Here is a 20,636-nt window from a genome sequence, read left to right on the forward strand (position 1 = left end):
CTGAGCTTTCCTCTATACATCACTAAATTAAGAAACTGCCGTACAGGCTTGCCTACAACCTGATCTTATGGAAGCATTTTCTCATTTGAGGCTTCCTCCCCTTTGATGGCTCTAGTTTGTGTCAAGTTGACAATAAAACTAGCCAGTACTGATTAATTATGGTTTTTGTTTTGTTTTATTTTGTTTTGTTTTTTGTTTTTTGAGACAGGGTTTCTCTGTGTAGCTTTGCGCCTTTTCCTGGAACTCATTTGGTAGCCCAGGCTGGCCTTGAACTCACAGAGATGCACCTGGCTCTGCCTCCCGAGTGCTGGGATTAAAGGCGTGTGCCACCACTGCCCGGCTTTGGTTATTATGTTTTAAAGAATATATTATTGTTTTTTTGAGATGGGGTTTCCCTGTGTAGGCCTGGCTGTCCTGGATCAGACTGTCCTCTAACTCAAGATTCACTTGCCGCTGCTTTCCAGTTGCTAGGATTAAAGGCACTTAAGACTACTCCTGTCCAGAACTAGTAGAGATTCTAATAACCCTTTGGTACTGGACTCTCTCCAGAAATTCCTTCTATTTTTTTGGATTCTCTGCCTGCCATCCTAGATGTTAGTGTGCGGCTATTTACAAGTTCCAATTTCCATTTCCTCAACCCTCTCACACATTGACATTATCAAGATTTCTAATGTTCATATCATGAATGGGGAGAGGCCTTTTTCTTATGTTTATTATTCACTCAGGGTGTTGTCTTTTCTTCCAGCAAACACTTGCAGTCATCACTGTGCCGGAACAGGGCAACATGAGATGGGAAAGTCCATGTCCTTTGCCCTGGAGGTTTAGGCTCAATCTAGTGACTGACAGAATGAATTTTCACAAGTGTCAAAAGGAAGATACAAAATATGTTTCCTCCTTCATGGAAATGCATTCTTCAACACAAAGCTCAGAGAAATAGTTTATGAACAGGATAGGTGGTGTGGTGGTGACCCAAGCACTAAGATAGGCAAGACAGGGAGACTGTCATGAATTCCACGCTAACTCTGGGCTACAGGGTCAGACCCTGTTCAAGAACCAAAGCCAACCAAACCAAAAAAAAACCAGGGGACGGTGTCAATCTCTAATTCAGAGGACTGCCTGCTTAGCCTGCAAGCAGCTCTGCATTCTAGCTGTAGTACTACTGTTCCTCATCACTCAATATTCACTTTGGGTACGGTAAGCCACGGTAGGTAAGCCACGGTAGGTAAGCCACAGGATAACCGAACTGTTCTTGCTTTATCTTTGTTTAGTTGTTTGAGACACAGTGTTGTGTAAGGCAGCCCATGCTGCCCTCAAACTTGCTACACCCCAAAGAAGAGAAGACTTTCTTGTTTTCAGACAGAATCTATGTATTTCAGGCTGACCTCAAACCTTTCCATCCTCTTGAGCCAGCATCCTCAGAGCTAGGCAAAGATTGTTCAATGAAGAAATGACTTGTTTTTTTTTGTTGTTGTTTTCTTCAAGGCAATGTTTATCTCTGTAGCCCTGGCCGTCCTGAACCAGGCTGGCCTTGAACTCAGAAATTCACTTACCTCTGCCTCCAGAGTGCTGGGATTAAAGGTGTGCACTATCACCACCTGGCGAAGAGATGATTTTTGTTGTTGGTTATTTATTTTTCAGACAGGCTCTCATATAGTCCAGGATAATCTTAAACTCCTAATCCTCCCGCTTCAGTCTCAGGAGTACTAGGATTATAGTCTGGCCTGGAAGTTACAGCAAATCTCTTGCTTTAGTGGCTCTTAGGCAATCTGGATAGAGCTCATATGCTGAGATTTGAAGACAAAATTCTGCTAATAAACTCTCAGGGACCCTTCAAAGTTTTGTCTGGGTGCAGAGGACTTTTGTTCCCCTTGGGGCTTAGTTTGCACTTTTGTTTTGACCCACTCTGCTTTCTGGTCTGTCCTTGGCTTCCCCAGCCACTGCTTCTCCTCTCTGTGTGCCTGTTCTTTCTGGATTGGTTCTGTTGTTTGTGGCTTCTGATCTGGCCTCAAACACATATGTATTCTAGCCCTTGGCTTCTGTGCTTATGTCAACTTAAAACAATAATTATCTCAAAACACAACTAAGAAAATGCCTCTGTAAAATACAGCTGTAGGTCATTTTTCTTAATTATTGATTGATGGGGGAGGGCCCAGCCCATTGTGGGTGGTGTTATAACTGGGCTGATGGTCTTGGATTCTTAAAAAAGTAGGCTGAGTAAGCCAGGGGAGGAAGCCAGCAAGCAGCACTCCTCCATGGTCTCTATCAGTCTTGTCTCCTGGTTCCTGCCATGTTTGAGTTCTTGTCCTGACTTTCTTCAATGATGAAACAGTGATATGGAAGTGTGAGCTGAAATAAACCTCTTTCCTCCCACACTTGATTTTTGGTTACGGTGTTTCATCAAAGCAATAAAAACAAAGACAGCTTCCAAAGTGAGTAGTTCTAAAATATCTGCTTCTGCCACCTTCCACTTTTCCCTCCATCCACTTTCCCTTCTTTCCTTCCTTTTTTTCTCCCCCCTGACATGGATTCACAACACGCTCCCACAGGTGGGCATGGTCGCACATGCCCGGTGGGACCTAGTCACTTCCACCTAGTCATTTCTGGGTCAAAAACGTCTCAGGTGACTTTGCATGGTTGCATAAAGCACACAGTGCAACCATGTGATCTCGTGCATGCATGGAATAGCCACATAGGCCTGTGTGCACAGGCGCGGCCCAGCTTTTATAAGCCAAGGCCATGATTCCTGGCTCCATCTTTACTCATGTGTCTTTTCCATAGGCCTGTGCACATCTGTCTTTCTCTCTTATCTTAATAAAACTCTTGTTAATGGATTCTGTCGTGTTTCATGATGTTTCCTCACAGGGTAAGAGCACTGCAAATAACCAATACCCCCACCTTTTTGTTTTGCTTTGTTTTTTTGAGATAGGGTTTTTCTGTGTAACAACCCTGGCTATCCTGGAACTCACTTTGTAGACCAGGCTGGCCTTGAACTCACAGAGATCCGCCTGCCTCTGCCTCCCTAGTGCTGGGATTAAAGGTGTGTGCCACCATCATACATCCTTTTTTTTCTTTTACAACATTGTATATATGTACATACATATATGTATATGTATATACATGATTGTATTTTGAAGCAGAGTCTCTTCTTACACTCAAGTGCAGGCTAGCCTGGAACTCATTATATAGCATCCCAGGCTTGTCTGGAACTCACAGCGTTGCTTTTGCTTCAGCTTTCTAATTGACAAGATTATAATTGTGAGCCATCATGCATGCATGGCATACTATCTCTGACTATGTCTCTCTCTCTCCCACCCTCCTTTCCTCCCTCTCTCTGTAGCCAGTGCTGACTTCAAATTGGCAAGCTTTAAAAGGACAGCAAAGAGAAGGTCAAGGAAACAGTGACTAGTTGGGTGGGGTGGCTCAGGCCTGTAATCCTAGCTTTCAGTAGGCTGAAGCAGGAGGATTGCCACAAATTCAGGGTAGCCTGGCTGTAGGACAAACAGTGATCAGCAGTGTTTAAATGGGCCAACAGAAAGATGAAATCTGCACTTTCCTGTGACTTTTCCACCAAATGCCCTTCTACACAGTTGTTATTTGAACATTAAAAAATGGTCTTTTTTTCCATTTAGCTAATAAACAAAAACTTCACTATATAATACAAAATTGTTTTATTTGGTATGGGATGGAACCCCTACAAGATGGTTTTCACTGAATTATTGCAGAGGCAAGCTTTTACACTGCTATTTTTGGTTTATGAATTGCAGAAATATGAGTTCAATTATTAGAAGAAAGACTAACCAGAAAAGTAGCACATCATTTATAGGCACAGAGGTTCACAGAAAATAACTGAGCCTTGTAGATGTAACAGTCTTATTAAGTAAGAAACACAGATCCAAATGCAGAGTTAAAAGCCCAAGAGGTCAGAGCAATAGCTAAGAGCTGATACTAAAAACCCTTTTTTACCCTTCACTGCCGCTGCTGTCCTTCCCCTCAGCAAGTGACCTACTTCCTGTGTATCTGTCTTTTTATTGACTTTCTGTTCTGCCTTCTCATTGGTTGTAAACCCAACCACATGACCTCCTCATCACTGTCTGTCTATACAGACCTCTGGGTCTTCTATGGTAGGTATTGAGATTAAAGGCGTGTGTCTCCATGCTGGCTGTATCCTTGAACACACAGAGATCTGTCTGTCATATGATCTGGATTAAAGGTGTGCACTACCACCACCTGGCTTCTGCTATGGCTTGCTATTAGCTCTGACCTCCAGGCAACTTTATTTATTAACATACAAATAAAATCACATTTTAGTACAAATAAAATATCACCCTAGAGCCTCAAATGCATAGTTAGACGTATTACTTTGATAAAAGAGAGGTTGAGAAGCTGACCATAGTGACTCATACCTGTGAATCCCAGCAACCCAAGAACCTGAGGTAAGAGGATAGTAAATTCAGTTCAGCTTGGTCAATATAGAGGTAAGAGAAGGAGATGGGGGAAGAGGATGGAGGGTGCAGTCAGGAAGGAGATACACACACACACACACACACACACACACACACACACACACACACACGAGAGAGAGAGAGAGAGAGAGAGAGAGAGAGAGAGAGAGAGAGAGAGAGAGAAAGGCAGGAGACTAGTCTCCAGGAATGATAGATTATGGAGACCCAACTAGGAAATATTTCAGAAGAAATAATACAAGACACAGGATATTTTGGTAGACCCTGTGCACTTTACCTGTCAAGTTGACATAGCCTAGAGCAGTGGTTCTCAACCTTCCGAATGGTTTGATCCTTTAATATGGTTCCTCATGTTGTGTAACCCCAACCATAAAATTATTTCATTGTTACTTCATAACTGTAATTTTGCTACTATTATGAATCATAATGTAAATATGTGATATGTAGACTGTCTGATATGCCACCCCATGAGAGGGTTGTTCAACCCCCTTTGGGAGTTGCAACCCACAGGTTGAGAAACACTGGCTTAGAATTGCCTTAGAAGAGAGACTCTGTTGAAGCGTTGCCCAGATTAGATTGATCTGTAGTACCTGTAGTTAGGCCTGTGGAGGGGTTGTCTTGATTGCCAATTGATGGAGGAGGGCCCCTTCCCACTGTGGGCTGCTCCTTTCCTTGGGCAGATGGTCTAGTCTGCATAAGAAAGCTAAGCATGAGCTAGTGGGGCAGCAAGCAGTGTTCCTCCATGGTTTCTACTGTACTGTCTTGCCTGGGAGTTCCTTGGTCAGAGGTAGTAGTGTGTAAATTAGCAGGCAGGTCTGCTTGGGTTTTTGCCCTAACTTCCCTTGATGATAGATTGTTACCTGGAAGTTTAAGCCAAATAAACACTCTCCTTCCCTACATTGCTTTTGGTCAGTTTTATCACAGCAACAGGATGAAACCAGAAGTCTGTTTATGCAAGATCATCTCCATGGACTGTCCTCAGGTGCTGAGAATTGTTCTTGCTGAGTTTGTGGACACTTCATAAGAGCAAGTCAACATCCTACTTTTAAGCAGAGCAAGAGTAGGGAAGAGGACTTGTGTGTCTATTGATTTTCATTACCCTCTGCTCAAAATAATCCACTGAATATTTTAGGTGATTTATTTTTATTCTTAGAGGATATTTTAATTTTTTTTTTCCAAGACAGGGTTTCTCTGTAGCTTTGGAGCCTGTCCTGGACTAGCTCTGTAGACCAGGCTGGCCTCGAACTCACAGAGATCCACCTGCCTCTGCCTCCTGAGTGCTGGAATTACAGGCATGTGCCACCACTGCCCGGCCAATATTTTAATTTTTTTAAAGACAGGGTCTCCTATATCCCAGGCTAGTCTTGGTCTTTATGTAGTTGGTGATGAGCATAAATATCTAATCCTTCTGCCTTTACCTCCAAAGTCCTGAGAGTGCAGGTGTGTCCCAGCATGCCTGGTTTATACAGTGCTGGTGGTCAAACCTGGGACTTCATGCATGTTAGACTAGTATTCTACCAACTGAGCTACATTTTTAGCCCTTGTTCTTTTTGTTTTGGCCTTGAACTCTTGGGGATGCCCAGATTCTCGAGTGCTAGGATTACAGGAATAAACCACCATGCTGAGTTCCCAATTCTTCCAATTTTTAAAAGAGCAATGTGCACATTACAAATATCAGCCACTTTAAAATAGATAAAGGGGAGTGATATATGTGTTGTGTTTCTGGGAGTTCATTTTTAAAAGTTTTGCTATGAGCAAAGGAAGGATAGATAAGACCCAAGTTACAAACAAGTGGGCAAAGCCAAGTAAGATTTGGATTATTCCCTCTAGGGATTGGGCTACAGATAACATGCCTTCACATATCAAAAATGTCTTTTCTGGGCTTATGTCCTGACTGGGACTATAAGTGAGAGTTTATGAAAATCTAGAGGCTGAGGCAGGGCAATTGTGAGTTAGGAGCCAGCCTGGGCTGCATAAGAAGATCTGTATCTTAAAAAACAAATTTGTATGGAAACACACAGATACACTCACATATTTGGACATGAAATAATTAACTAGTGAAAAATGTTAGGACTGTTTGTGACTGAGCATGGTAATGATTGTAATCCCAGCCCCAAGGAGGTTGAGGCTAGAGAATTGCCATAAACTTGAGAGAAACCCTCTGTCAATAAACAGACAAAAAGCCTTATTGACATGATACACACCTGTAATCCCAGCACCAGGGATGCAGGCAAGGATTAGGAGTTCAAAGTCACGCTGTACTACCAAACCAATTCTAGACCCAAATAAAGCAGAAAAACACCCTGTTGGAGGCAAGTAAATACCTCAGAACATTCCCAGAATTACTGGATGATTTTATGCATTTTGTTTGTTTATTATTTATTTGTCCATTTATTTTATTGTAGTTTAAAAAATACCCTTTGTAGCATTTGAGGCACAGACCAAGTTTGAAGTAAAGTCCACTCTTTTAAAATGCTTTTTTCATAGTGAAATGATCCATGTTTTCTCTCTCTAAGGCAGGAAAACTTAAGCCAGTTGGATACAGAGCTGCAACCTGTTTGACTGAAAAGCTTCCCAGGGTAAGCACTTCCTAGCCTTTCCTTTTGTATCTTGAATAAGAGCTGTAGGAGACTGAATTCTCAGCTTTTCCATGAACCGGTGCACAGATTCAATGTGGTCAATTTTGAACTCTTATTATATTTTAAAGATGTCTATTGATTTGTTCAAGAAAATTAAAATTAAAATTTACATTTCCTGTAGTTCACAAAAAAACTCTGGAATTCAATGTGTTTCAGTAGGAATAATGAGATGGACTGTAGTTTCCTGATTCCTCTCTCTCTCTCTCTCTCTCTCTCTCTCTCTCTCTCTCTCTCTCTCTCACACACACACACACACACACACACACACACACACACACACACTTGTGTGAATATATGCCACATGTGTGCAGGTGTCCAGAAAAGGTTATTAAATCATTTGGAGCTGGAGTAACAGGTTGCTCTGAATGTGCCACCTGATGTGGGTGTTGAGAACAGATCCACTCATCCATTTCTAGCCTCCTAAATTTTAATCTTAAAAAATGTTTTAAAGTTGATTTTTATTTTATATGTATGAGTGCTTTGTCTGAATTTATGACTGTGTACTAAGTGCATGCCTGGTGCTTACAGAGGTCACAATAGAGTGCCAGATCCCCTGGAACTGGAATTACAGAGTTTTGAGCCACTATGTGGATGCTGGAACTGAATCTGAGTCCTTTGTAAGAATAAAAATGCTTTTTATGACTGAGCTATCTCTTCAGCTCCTCAATACTTATTGATACAGCCCCTATAATACTTAAAGTATTTTATTTCTATCAGTAAACAGATTTTAGGGGACATATCTTCATTTGGGGATGAAGTTCCTTCTTTACTCAGATAGCCAGCACTGCTTAGAGAAGGTGAATTGATATTTTAAAATTTGTGCTTCATGGTCTTGTTTCCTTGTCTCACTTTTCCAGCTTATTACTCCCCCAGAGGCAAAAAAGTATTTCAACTTCAGGTATCCACCTCCTGGAGCAGAAAGAGTATTTTATGGCAGAGCAAACGATCCCCAAATTGCACCTTGTTTGACACATGGAATAAGATCTAAAATTTCAATACCGGTAAACCTTTCTTTTTCTTTCTTATTAATTTATATTGCATTATTAATTTACCAAGTTAGAAAGTTGCACAAATAAAGGTATAAGTGAAATTCGTAACTCCTGTGTACATTTTCTTTCCTCATTCTGTCCTCTAAAAACACTAGTCTTGGGCAATGAATTGAGTTTTCAAGCAGCAGGAACTAAGAATGTGTGAAGGAAGTGGTGGTTCAAACAGCAGACTTCACTGTTCCCCATTTTCCCAGTAAAGATAAATGGCACACTTTGTTAGCCATTAAGAGACCAGGATTGGCTGCTCTTTCCTATAGGTACAACAGAGAGTATATATAGATGTTGAGTGGACATGGGATCAGTATTTGATACTGGGTGCCTGGCTATAGTTGTAGTCTGTTTAGTTATCTTCCTTTCCTATATCTGTTATCTGCCCTTTATTTAACTTTTTAATGGGGCTAAAGCTGGAACTCCAGGTCTTATCTGAGCTGGGTAAACACTACTTACAGTGAGTCCAGTCACCAACCCTCTAATTGATCACTGATTAGTCTGTTTTTTGTTTGTTTGTTTAAAAACCCTTTCCTGTGTTTGTGTGTACATATTACAGCATGTGTGGAGTATGTGTGTAGAGGTCAGATGAGAACTTGGGGGAGTCAGTTCTTTCTTTCCATCAAGTAATTTCTGGGGAATAAACTCAGATCATCACTCTTGGCAACAAGCTCCCTTACCTGCTAAGCCATTTTCTTAGTCTTAAAAATTAATTATGTGTGTGTGTCTATATGTGTGATATGTGTGTGGGCATGCATGTAGGGACCCAGAGGACAACTAGAATTGATTCTTTCCTTCCACTTTTACATAGGTTCTGGGGATCAAACTTAAATTTGCAGGCTTTTGTGTCAAGTAACTTTACGTAATATACTTTCTTGTTGGGACCACCAGCCCACAAACAATGACAGGGAGACATTAATTATGAAAGCTAGGCCTTACCTTAGGCTTGTCCCACTACCTTTCATAACTTAACATATTTATATTAATCTATGTTTTGCCATGTGGCTTTTTATCTTTCTTTCATTATTTATGTCTGATCATATCCCTCCTGCACCGCCCCCCCCCCCATCTCATTGGCATCTCCTCTCATCCCCCTACTAACTCTCTCTGCCTGGAAGTCTCACCCCTCCTGCCTAGCTATTGGCCATTCAGTTCATTATTAAACTAGTCATAGAAATATAGCTTCACACAGTGTACAAAAATCCCACAAAACCTTTACCTGTGGATGCATCTCTCAGGCCCTTTTTAGTTTGTTCTTGAGACAATGTGCTGTGCCCAGCATCTCTCTCTTCTTTCTCTTCTTATCTCCCTGTTTCTTGCTTTCTATCTTTTTCTATCTTTTTGTTTGTTTGTTTTGTTTTGAGAGAGGGTTTCTCTGTGTAGCCCTGGCTGTCCTGGAACTCACATTGTAGACCAGGCTAGCCTTGAACTCAGATCCACCTGCCTCTGTCTCCCAGTGCTGGGACTAAAGGCGTGTGCCACTGTGCTTGCTATTGTTTTTATCTTTTGTTTTTTGCATTTTTTATTCTGTAGTCCAGGCTAGCCTCAATCTTCCTGTTTTTGCTACTCAAGTGCTGGGATAACAGTACTGTGTCATCAAGTCCAATCCAGGATGCATATGTTTGAGAGAGTGTTTGGAAATGGTTGTGTCCTTTGCTTGTCCTGCCTGCTATTCTTGAGTGTTTGAGTCAATAACTTGGGAACTCCTTGCATAAGTACTACTTTGAAAGGTTTTTATTTATTTACTTTTTATTTTATGTCTTGTTAGGCAAGTGCTCTGTTGCTGAGCTATTTCTCTTTTTTCTTTTTTTTAGTTTTGATTTTTTTTTCCTGGCTCTAGGGCTTGAACTTACAGCCCTATGAGCACTCTAATACTGAATCCTATCTCCATCTAGCCTTGCACTCTCTCTGTAGTCCTTTCCATCCTGGATCTTGGTATCCTGGTGCTTCAATTCCCCCAAGAACTGGGATTATATATAGTCCTAGCTGAAAGTTCTGGATCTGTTATGTTAAACTTTTCATTACTGATTCTGTCAGTTCATAGGAAGGTGAGCAAGCCAATGATGATGAGGAAATATCGTTTTAATCGTATTTTCTTCTATTAGGATTTTCATTTTCTTACATATGCTTGTTTTGATACTTTACATTCTATAATTTCTTTAGGTGAGCACTTTGGTAAACCCACAGCCCATTACCACATTTCAACAGAAAATTAAAGACAAAAAAGAATCTATATATTTTAGCAATCAATGGGCACCATTGGGAAAATCTCATGATCAAACACCAGGATTGCCCAAAGGACTGGATACAATCAACACAACATTTGGGACACCAATTATCAGAGGTAGTAAAACTAAGGGGCAGGAGGAGGTGGGAGAGTATATCATAGGAAACTGGATCACATATGTCACTGGTATATTTTTGTTGATGGTATGAAGAATTTTTAAGAATGAAAGATGCTCATCATCTTGAAATATGCTGTTTTCTGGTTAGACCATTCTTTCATCACTACCTATCCCTGTTTAAGGTAGACATCACATCCTCTCTGCCCCTAACTACAGCCCCAGTTTTCCATGTTTAGCTTTTGGTTTTCTACTTTTATTTAAACCTCTAATTTTTTTTCTCTAGTTAGTCTGTATCTTGACATAGTACTCAGAAAAAGACACACAGAGAGTGACTCTTGAAGTTCTCCATGTAAAAGTAAAAAGATGGTATCACAGCAAGATCTCTCTCCTTCCTTCCCTCTCTTCCTCACTCCCACCCTTCCCTTCTGCCTTTCTGTCATTTTTTCTTTCTTTTTAGGTTATTTTCTGAACCCAAATCCTCATAGGGTTTCTGTGTGACAGCCAAGACAGTAAGAATTCAGGCTTTGCTCTATGATTGGACTGAGGGTAATCCATTAGTCTTAGCTAAGATACTAGCAAAAAGCGTTAATTTTGCCATATCTACACAAAAAACTGCTTGATTCCTCTCAGAGGAAGATGTATAGGTTCTATGGATTATGAGAGATGTTTTAGGGTGTATCTTTGGGTGGTCATTATTTATCCTTCATCATTTCACACAATCATTATGAGAGTGCAATTAGTTTGTATAAAGTCTTGGGGGAGTAACATATGATAAGCAAAGAGGTTTGACAAGGGTTTTAGAGAAGTTCAGGATGGTGACCCCATGAGTTTGTGTCAGGGCTCTCTGGTGGGGCTGATCTTACACCAGAAATCATTTCTGCAACAAATATTTGCCTGTGACTAATAATCCATACTGACACCAGCAACATGGGCATTATCAAGGTGTTACAGCTGTACAAACAACCTGTCACTAAGACGGAGATTTCCTTTTTAGTGTACCTGGCAAATGCCTTTAAAAATGAGAAGATGATGCCTACTCCTGAGAAATGACCAAGTCATTTTGAGATTGATTTTCCTCTAGGGAACCACACATACTTATTGTAAGTGGGAAACTGAATGGTCTATGTGAAGCTGAAATTAAGGTACATATTCATGATCAACAGTACACTGCCTTTTCCATGTCACTTGGCACTTCAGTAAGATATTTAGCATTAATTACTTAGAAAATCCTCATTGCTCAACACATACAATTTTTTTTTTATAATGGAATTGGTCATAAGCCTTCTTTTTATAATTTCTTTTTGTTACTTCATGGATGGGTGAGGCATGTGTGTCATAGTTCTCAAGGAGGTTAGAGGACATCTTTGTGGAGCCAGCTCTCTCCTTTCACCTTGCATGGCTCTGGGGGTCAAACTCAAGTTGAGTAGAAGTGATATTACCTGAGCCACTCAACAACCTCACTTTTTCTTTCTTTCTTTTCAATAGGCTATTTTTTTTTAAAGACCCTATCATGTTGCTGGGTCTTATTAAACTAAAAAGCCCATTAGATTATTTTCTTTTAGGTAGTAATATTTGCTCTGAAAAGAAATTATTCTTGGAATGCAACAGTCTGCTGGTTTTTTTTTTTTTTTTTTTTTTGGTTTTTTGAGACAGGGTTTCTCTGTGTAGCTTTGCACCTTTTCCTGGAACTTACTTGGTAGCCCAATCTGGCCTTGAACTCACAGAGATCCGCCTGGCTCGGCCTCCCAAATGCTGGGATTAAAGGTATGCCCCACCACCACCCGGCTAGCTGTGGTATCTTATTATCTCAGCTGTAGAGTTAAAATCTATTAAAATTTGAACTGTGGAAGTTCTTTCTCATTTTTGCTTTAGTAAATATGTTTGTTCTGCTTAAAAAAATGTACTATAGAAAAGTTAAAGTACCTTTTTCTTTTTAGTAGTGTGCTGATTAATTTTCTTATCTTGGCACAATCTAGAGTCACTGAGAAGAGGGAATCTCAATTGAGAAAATACCTCCATATTGTACTGCAAGCAAATCTGTGTGGGTATTTTCTTGATTCATAATTGATGTGGGAGAGCCAAGTCCATTAAGGGTGATGCCACCCCTAGGCAGGTGGTTCTGAATTGCATAAAAAGGCAAGCTGAGGGGCTGGAGAGATGGCTCAGTGATTAGGAGTGTGTACTGATCTTCCAGAGGACCTGAGTTGGGTTCCCAGGACCCACATTGAGTGGTTCACACTTGTAATTCCAATTCCAGGGCATCTGATGCCTCTGGCCTTGCAGGATACCTGCACTCATGTGCATATATCCACACACAGACATGCAAATACACACAATTAAAAAGTAATAATTAAAAAAACAAGCTAAATGAGTCATGAAGAACAGACAAAAATCAGCATTCATCTATGATTTTTGCTTTATTTCCTGTTTCCAGGTTCCCACCCTGCTTGAGTTCCCGCCTTGACATCTTTCAGTGATGAACTGTGACCTGGAATATATAAAATAAATTAACCCTTTTCTCCCCAAGTTGCTTTTAGTTATGGTCTTTATCACAGCAATAGAAAAAGCAGATTAGGAAAAGTAGGAGTGAAAAATATTACTTATAGGCTGGGGACACTGCTTAGTTAGTAGAGCACTTGCCTAATATGAAGAAGCCCTGGTTGGTCTCCATTACCACACAAACCTGTAATCCCAGCACTCAGGAAGTATAGACAGGGGATCACAAGTTACTGACTCTGTCTCAAAACAACAGAAAAAAAAATCCTATTTATATAAACTTTCAAAAATCATATGGGCCAGTGAGATGGCTCAGAAAGTAGAGCACTTGTACAAGTCTGGAAACTTGGGATAGGGCATTGGAATGCATGTAAAGTGCCACCCTCATCATGCACATGTATGCATGCACACAATGATGATAATGATGATAGAGACAGAAATACAGAAATTCATAATAACTACTATCTAGGATTAGTTTACATTTTTTTAAATGGGGAAAGTATTCTCTAATACTCATCTGGGTATGATGGTAGACACTTATAATCCTTGCACTTAGGAGGTTGATGCAGGAGGATGAGGAATTCAAGGTCATTTTCACCTACATAGCAGGGTAGAGGCTGGGCTATACATGAGACCTTTTTTTCAAAGAAGCAAACAAAACCCTAAAACCACTGCTTCAAAATGTGTATCAATGGCTATAATGATTCACACATCAAAAGAAGTACTGTTTCTGTTTGCTTCATTGAACCCCTGAAAGCAAAACAGGCCCACTATTACTTCCATTGGAACCATCTGTGAGAAATGTTCCAAGGGTTTTTTTATATGTTTGTTTGCTTTGTTTGTATTTTTTATTTTTCTTGAGACAGGGTCTCATTTACTATGTAGTCTTGCCTCATCTGGTGCTTATTATGTAGACCAAACTGACTTTGAACTTTCAGAAATACATCTGCCTCTGGATTGCTGAGATTAAAGATGTGGTCCACCATGCCTTCCACCCTCAGGGTTCTCACACTAGTCAGTTTGATCCTGAAATATGAACACACTGTACACTGGCAACATTTCTGTCAGAACACTTGAAGGATATTGTTGTTGGTTGTTTTTGCTCTTTTGAGGGGCCTGCTACCTAGCTCCTAAATAAATCACACATGGAACCTTATTATTACTTATGAATTCCTGGCTTTAGCTTGACTTTTTTCTTACCAGCTTTTCTTAAGTTATTCCATCTACCTTTTGCCTCTGGGCTTTTTCTTACTTCTGTAAATCTTACTTTCACTCTTACTCCGTGGCTGGCTGTATGGCTAGGTGGCTAACTCCTATTGTCCTCCTCCTTCTCTTCTCATTCCTCAATTTCTCCCTCCCAGATTTCTCCTCTTCTTCTGCCTGTCAGCCCCGCCTATCCTTTTTCTTGCCTTGCTATTGGCTGTTCAGCTCTTTATTAGACCATTAGTGTTTTAGACAGACAAAGTAACACAGCTTCACCGAGTTAAACAAATGCAACATAAAGAAAAAAATGCAACACATCTTTGCATCATTAAACAAATGTTCCACAGCATGAGCAAATGTAACACATCTTAAAATAATATTCTATAACAGGATATAGTCATCATTAAGTTCAACTAAGTGCTCTTCCTCGAATTATTTATTTTTTTGTGTTTGCAAGACAAGATGTCTTACTCTGTAGTCCAGCCTCACACTCACATTGATTTTTCTGCCTCTAGTTCCAGATGTAAGCCGTGCTGTGGGGCTCGAGTTATCATTCAAGATCTCTACCCAACAAAAGAGACATATTATTTCTTTGTACGTTAAAAATAAAACATCTAAAAATCTTCTAGTAGTGTTTTATAGGAAAATTTCCTCTACTAGGAATTGAACCTTGGGCCTTGAACAAGCTAGGCAAGTGTTCTACCTCTAACCTGCATTCCTAGGGATCTTTTCACTTTTTGTTCTAAGATGAGGTCTCACTGTATAGTCCAGACTGGCCTGGATCTTCAGATTTCCCAACTCTGCCCTGTGAGAAGAATAGTAAGTGAAACAAGACAACTCACTGTACGCAAACTGAGGATTTGTGGGAAGAGGAATTTCTTCTTGACTCCATGAGTTCCCTGTTATCTCTAGCTATGATGAGAATAGAGATTCAGCTCAAAACAGACTAGATGTTTATGCTCCAATTCACAGCTGCCAAAATTTGTATACCACATCCCACTGGACATTAGTGTTGCTATTTTTTAAATTCAGATTTGCTTACATTCTCTTAGGAAGTTGGGAATAAAAGTAAAGTAGAACTGTCTAGAGTCTCAGGACTGAGAATTTAACTAGAGTTGGAGTATGGTGGAGGATAACTTGAGTGGCTTTGACAGAGTTCGGATCTTCAGAATTCTCCGGGCTCTACAGCAAAATGATATACTCATTCTCTCCCCTGCCTCACCCCCTCCCTTCCCTCTCCTCCTCCCCTCTTCTTCCTCCTCTATTTTCCTCTGCTCTCTCCCTCTCTCTTCCTCCTCCCCTCTCCCTCTCTCTCCTTCACTCCACTCTTTTAGGACAGAGTCTTACAAAGGCCAGGCTAGCCTCAAAATCACTATATAGTCCAGCCTTGAAATCCTGGTCCTTCCTTCCTCCACCTTCAAGTGCTGAGAGTCTAAGCATGTGCCACTATGTCCAGCTCATCTTGTTTTTGCTTATAAACATACACTTATACTGGCTATATGATTGGTCTCTAAGGCATTCTGTGTAGCTTATGTAGCTTAGACCACATTTGTCTTTTGCTGTAGTTTATATACACAACAAATATATAGGAACCCTTAATCTTGATCTCATTGATTCTTCCTTCAGAACTGTCTGCTAGTGATACTGTGAATCCACCAAAATCCTTTGAAGATGTGGTTAAAGAAGGACAAGAAGGACATGATTTGTACATTGTCTCTCACCATGATTATTTTGCAGGTAAGACTCAGTATGAAGTGAGGCTGAGGATAAGGGACCTTCAGATTTGTTAAAAAGACAGAGCATAATGTTTGTGAATTTAGATCCCTGAGGTATGATGAGGTTGGTCAATAGGAGGCAATTTATTACTATTCGTAGCATCATAAATCTTGATAGCTGAGAACACATAGATCAATGTATCAAATTCATAAAATATAGAACTAGCTAGGAATGGTGTTACATGATTATAATCCCAGCACTCAAGAGGCTGAAATAGGATTCCAAGTGTCAGGTTAGCATTGTATACATAGTAAAGCTGTATATTAAAAAAGCAACAAGCAAGCAAGCAAGCAAACAATAAAGAGCCAGGCGTGGTGGCACAGGCCTTTAATCCCAGCACTCTGGAGGCAGAGGCAAGCAAATCTCTGTAAGTTCTAGGCCAGCCTGGGGTATATAGTGAGACCCAGTCCTGAAAAATAAGAAAATAAATAAATAGGAAGAAAGAAAGGAAAAAATAAAGAAAAGAATAGGTATGGTAACTTACTCATGTAATCTCAGCATTCAGGAGGCTGTGCCTTAAGTTTGAGGACTCTGAGCTGCAGAGTGAGTTCTAGATCATTCTTGGCTACAGTGAGACAGACCTTGCCTCAAAACAGCAAGTACAACAAAAGAAATATAGATATACATGTTGTTAGGGTCAGCGTCCGAAACAGAGAGCTTCACTCCGATATCGGGTCACAAAAGAAGCTTTATTTAGCACAAGCTCGTGGGCCACCAGTGCGAGAAGTAGCCGGTAACCACGAGTCTAAGGCTCGCAGGCCTTTTATGAGGCAGTTCTATCAGGGCGGGGAAGCAGGGTCACCCAGAGTGCAGACATCTGGATGCCAGATGTCTCCGTGGTCTTTCTCAGAGTCTGGGTGGGTAAACGAATTCCAAGCTTATCTAGCAAGGGGTTATTTGGCAAGCATTCTTCTCAAGCAATTTATCTTGCAAGCACAACCGCAGGCGGTTATCCTGCAAGCATCCTGTTAGCACAGCATGATGGGCTAACTTTTCTGGTATGGGGCGTGGGGGCAGAGTGCAGTATTTTCCACTGAATCTACAATTAGCAGAGCTGGGGGGGGCTTGTTTCCCTTACAATGGCCTTTCATTCCACCCCCTTTTTTTGTGCTGACCTTTAATCCTAAAGGTCATTCCCTGGTATAGGCTGATATCTTTGTCTTAGGACCATCATTTTAACCCCGTCTATTTGGGAACAGACAAAGCCTGAAATCCGATTTAGGACATATGGTCCAATCATTAGTACTAGGAGCAGAACAATTAGAGGCCCAGTTAGGGCTGAAAGCAGGGTGGTCATCCAGGGTGACTTTTCATACCACCCCTCTAATCAGCTTTGGGAGCCTCGTAGGGATTTTTCCCTTGCATCCAGGATCTCCCTGAGTTTTGTCATTGATTTCCTTCTACACCTGTATGATCCGTGTAGAAGCAACAGTTTTCCTTCAGGGCAGCGCACAGACCACCTTCCTTTAAGAACAGTAAGTCCAGTCCTCGTCTATTTTGCAGGACCACTTCCGAAAGCGACGTTAAAGACTTTTCTAGGGCAGTAACGGAGGTCTCGATTGCTCTCAGGTCTTGTTGGACTGCCGCTTCTAGAATCCCCAACTGCCTAGGGCCTTCAATTAATGCTGCTGCTCCGGTTCCTACCCCGGCTAGCACGTCTGCTCCTAGCAACACAGCTAGGGTGGCACTGATAGGTTCTCTGGGGAACCTAGCCTTGCCCGCAAAATGCTCCTCAAACTCTTCAGCTGGGTAATAGACTAGCCTCGGGTAGATTTGGACAAGGACACAGAAGTCTCTAGACTGGTTGAAACTGGCAACCGAGACACATGGGGTGAGTCCTGTACTGCATGCCCAATATAGGAAGAGGGACCCATTTGTGGTTGTTATGTTCTCTGTGCGGGCGCAGAGGGGGTCTCCCCGAGGAAGGGGTACGTCCTAGACAGGTTCCCAGGCCAGTCACTTCAGGTAAAGTTAACATATGCTTGGTCCCCCAATCACAGCTAGCCAAGGTGTTGTAAGTGAAACTTTCATTCATAGCCATCCCCTCATAATAAGGAGGGCTGAGCTGAAGGCAGATCCAGCAGGACTCAGTGAGATTGGGATAGGTTGAATCCAAAGCCTGATATCCTCCTTTGATTAAGTTTATAAGTCTTTCTCCTGTCCCTAGGCCTGGGGGAGTTGTTGGAGGGCCTGAAATGTTTTTCGGGGGTGAGGGGCGAATCTCAAGCTGATAGATTTTAGGCGTGGGCCCCTTTTGGTCCGGAAGGACTGAGTTTGGGCCAATAGCCGGGCATACTAGTATATTATCCTTGCTAGCCAGTTTACCATGTCCGAGCAGGGGCTATGGATCGAAAAACAGAGACAAAAAACATCGGGTCATTCGTGCCAGGGGATGCCTAATGCCATTTATTGAAGAAGGGAGGGAACCTTAAATACAGGCTTACAGCACAATGGAGGAACCCTGGAGGGCAGAAGTTCACTACTGAATGTTCTACATTCTTGCATCTAAGCTGTTTACACCAAATGCAGGATACACAAACAAAGAACTTCCCTTAAGCATTCAGGAGGGTGGAGACCAGCAGGGAATCAGCATAGGGAGGACATTTGGTCAAGGTCAGGCAAGCAGGGGCGGCACTTACCCAATTTGGGAGTTCCAGGGCTCTACAGTAAGCTCCTATGCTTTTTATCTCATCTTTGTCCTCTGTCCCTTCATCCTCCATTTTGCCTTCCTAGCTCCTTACTCCTGGCTCTCAGAAAACTCTCCTAGAGATCTGCTCTACAGATCTACTCTCTACAGAATCTCTTGTCTTCCCCTCTTATCTCTGACCAGTGGTTCTGTGTCTGCTTCTGGAATTCTGCTCCAGTCCTTTCTTCACTTGGTTATGCAAAAAGTCCTATTGTCCTCAATCTCTCTGTCCTGGGCCTGAAGGAAGAGGATGGTCTGAGCTCCATTTGCACAAGAAGCAAAGCTATGTATCTATAGCCTGCTTGTCTCTTAGGCTCAGCAGGGAAGTTAGTTACCTGGAGGTTCAGCAGGTCTGAGAAGCTGAACTGTTTGCCAAATGGTCTAGTGATATATGGGCCCACAAGAAATTCATAGCAAGGCGCAGCTGAATATTAAGGCTGGATAACACCAAATATTCTGTGATAAATGGTTTCCCATTTGACAGACCCTTGGTCAGTCAAAGTATAGCTTTATAATACACAGATGAATCTTTATAATATATTCTTGTGGCCCGCAAGAATTAAATGTTCTTGTGTAATGACATCACAGTACTAGAATCATTTTAAGGACCAACATTATAAATTTATATTGCTGTAAAATACAACTCAATTAAAAAATATGCTAGTCATGATAGATTAAGGAAGTGAGTTAGGCTCTGATTTGGGTCTTGAGAAAGCCCCATCTGGGGTCTGCCATTCTCTTCTTTCTCAACTAATATCTGCTGTTTCCTCCACTTCTTAATGTGTTCCCAAGGCCTGATAATCTCTACCTCTGACTCCAACTGCTACTGTCCTTGCTCACTTGAACATAGTATCCTTCTGATGCCTTTGACTCTTTTCTTTATCTCTCTGCTTCCCCAACCTGCCTTTTTTTCTTTCCTTTTTTTCTTCCTGCCCTCCCACGTTTCTTATGAAAATCACATTTTGCCTTGTTTAGTCCGCAGCTGAAGATTGCCTTGATCTTCTGATTCTCCTGTCTCCAACTCCCAAGTAATGAGATTATAGGAATGTGCCATTATAACTGGTGTGGTAGGAATATTTAATTAGAAGCTGGCCATGATGACTTATGTAGGAGGATGCCAGGACTTTTAGGTTATCCTTGGCTGCATAAGACTCTGTTCCAAAACAACAACAATCTACAACAAAACAATAAAAACAAAAGATAACCATGACTCTGTGTGTCTGTGTATGTGTGTGCATGTGTGAATTGGTGGATGTTTAAAAACTATTTAGACCTGGCCTCATAGGAGCTCACAGACTTTGGACTGACAGCTAGGGAGCCTCATGGGACTGACCTAGGCCCTCTCCATATGTGTGACAGTTGTGTAGCTTGGTCTGTTTGTGGGAATCCTAGCAGTGGCCCTAACACTTGAGCTGGCTTTGGGGAACCTATTCACTATACTGAGTTACCTCACCCAACCTTAATACAAAGGGAGTTTAGTCTGACCTCAACTTGATATGCCATGTTTTGTTGACACCCATGTGAGGTCTGCCCCTTTCTGAACAGAAACAGAGGAGTTGGATGGGGGGTGTTAGTAGTTATGCGACGCTAGGAACACGTCCCGAACACGACAGAACCATGGGAGAGTTTTATTAAAGAGGATAGAGGTGACAGGCCTGTGTGAAACACACGTGGGGAGAGAGAGAGACAGAGAGAGACTGAGAGCCTCGCACAAGATGGCGCCGGCTTTTTAAAGGTTGGGCCACACATGAGTACAGGGACTCCTGTGGGTACTCCACGCATGCGTGTAGATTACATGGCTGCGCGCGTGCTTTATGCAGCCACGTAAGGCCACAGAGTCCCGGTCCCGCAAGATGTCTGACCCAGAGATGGCTATTCTACACCGGAAATAGTTAGGCGGTCTGCCGGGCAAGCCCAACCGTGTGGACATATAATTATCTATCAGGGGGGAGCGAAGGGGAGGTGAGGGGGTTGGGAGAGAAGAGGAAGGGGAA

The 20,636-nt window shown here is 41.7% G+C and overlaps 1 protein-coding gene across 1 annotated transcript in view; it reads left to right on the plus strand.

Annotated features, from left to right (window-relative positions):
- Efhb (EF-hand domain family member B) overlaps nucleotides 1–20,636 on the plus strand; it is a 55,761-nt gene that overhangs the window by 1,402 nt on the left and 33,723 nt on the right. The window contains exons 2-5 of the mRNA XM_036168486.1: nucleotides 6,977–7,039; nucleotides 7,957–8,100; nucleotides 10,300–10,480; nucleotides 15,807–15,917. Of these exons, the coding sequence (XP_036024379.1) occupies nucleotides 6,977–7,039; nucleotides 7,957–8,100; nucleotides 10,300–10,480; nucleotides 15,807–15,917 (499 nt within the window). The remainder of the gene's footprint in view (nucleotides 1–6,976; nucleotides 7,040–7,956; nucleotides 8,101–10,299; nucleotides 10,481–15,806; nucleotides 15,918–20,636) is intronic.

This window comes from Onychomys torridus, chromosome 18, assembly GCF_903995425.1.
Source record: "Onychomys torridus chromosome 18, mOncTor1.1, whole genome shotgun sequence".
Lineage (NCBI taxonomy): Eukaryota > Metazoa > Chordata > Mammalia > Rodentia > Cricetidae > Onychomys > Onychomys torridus.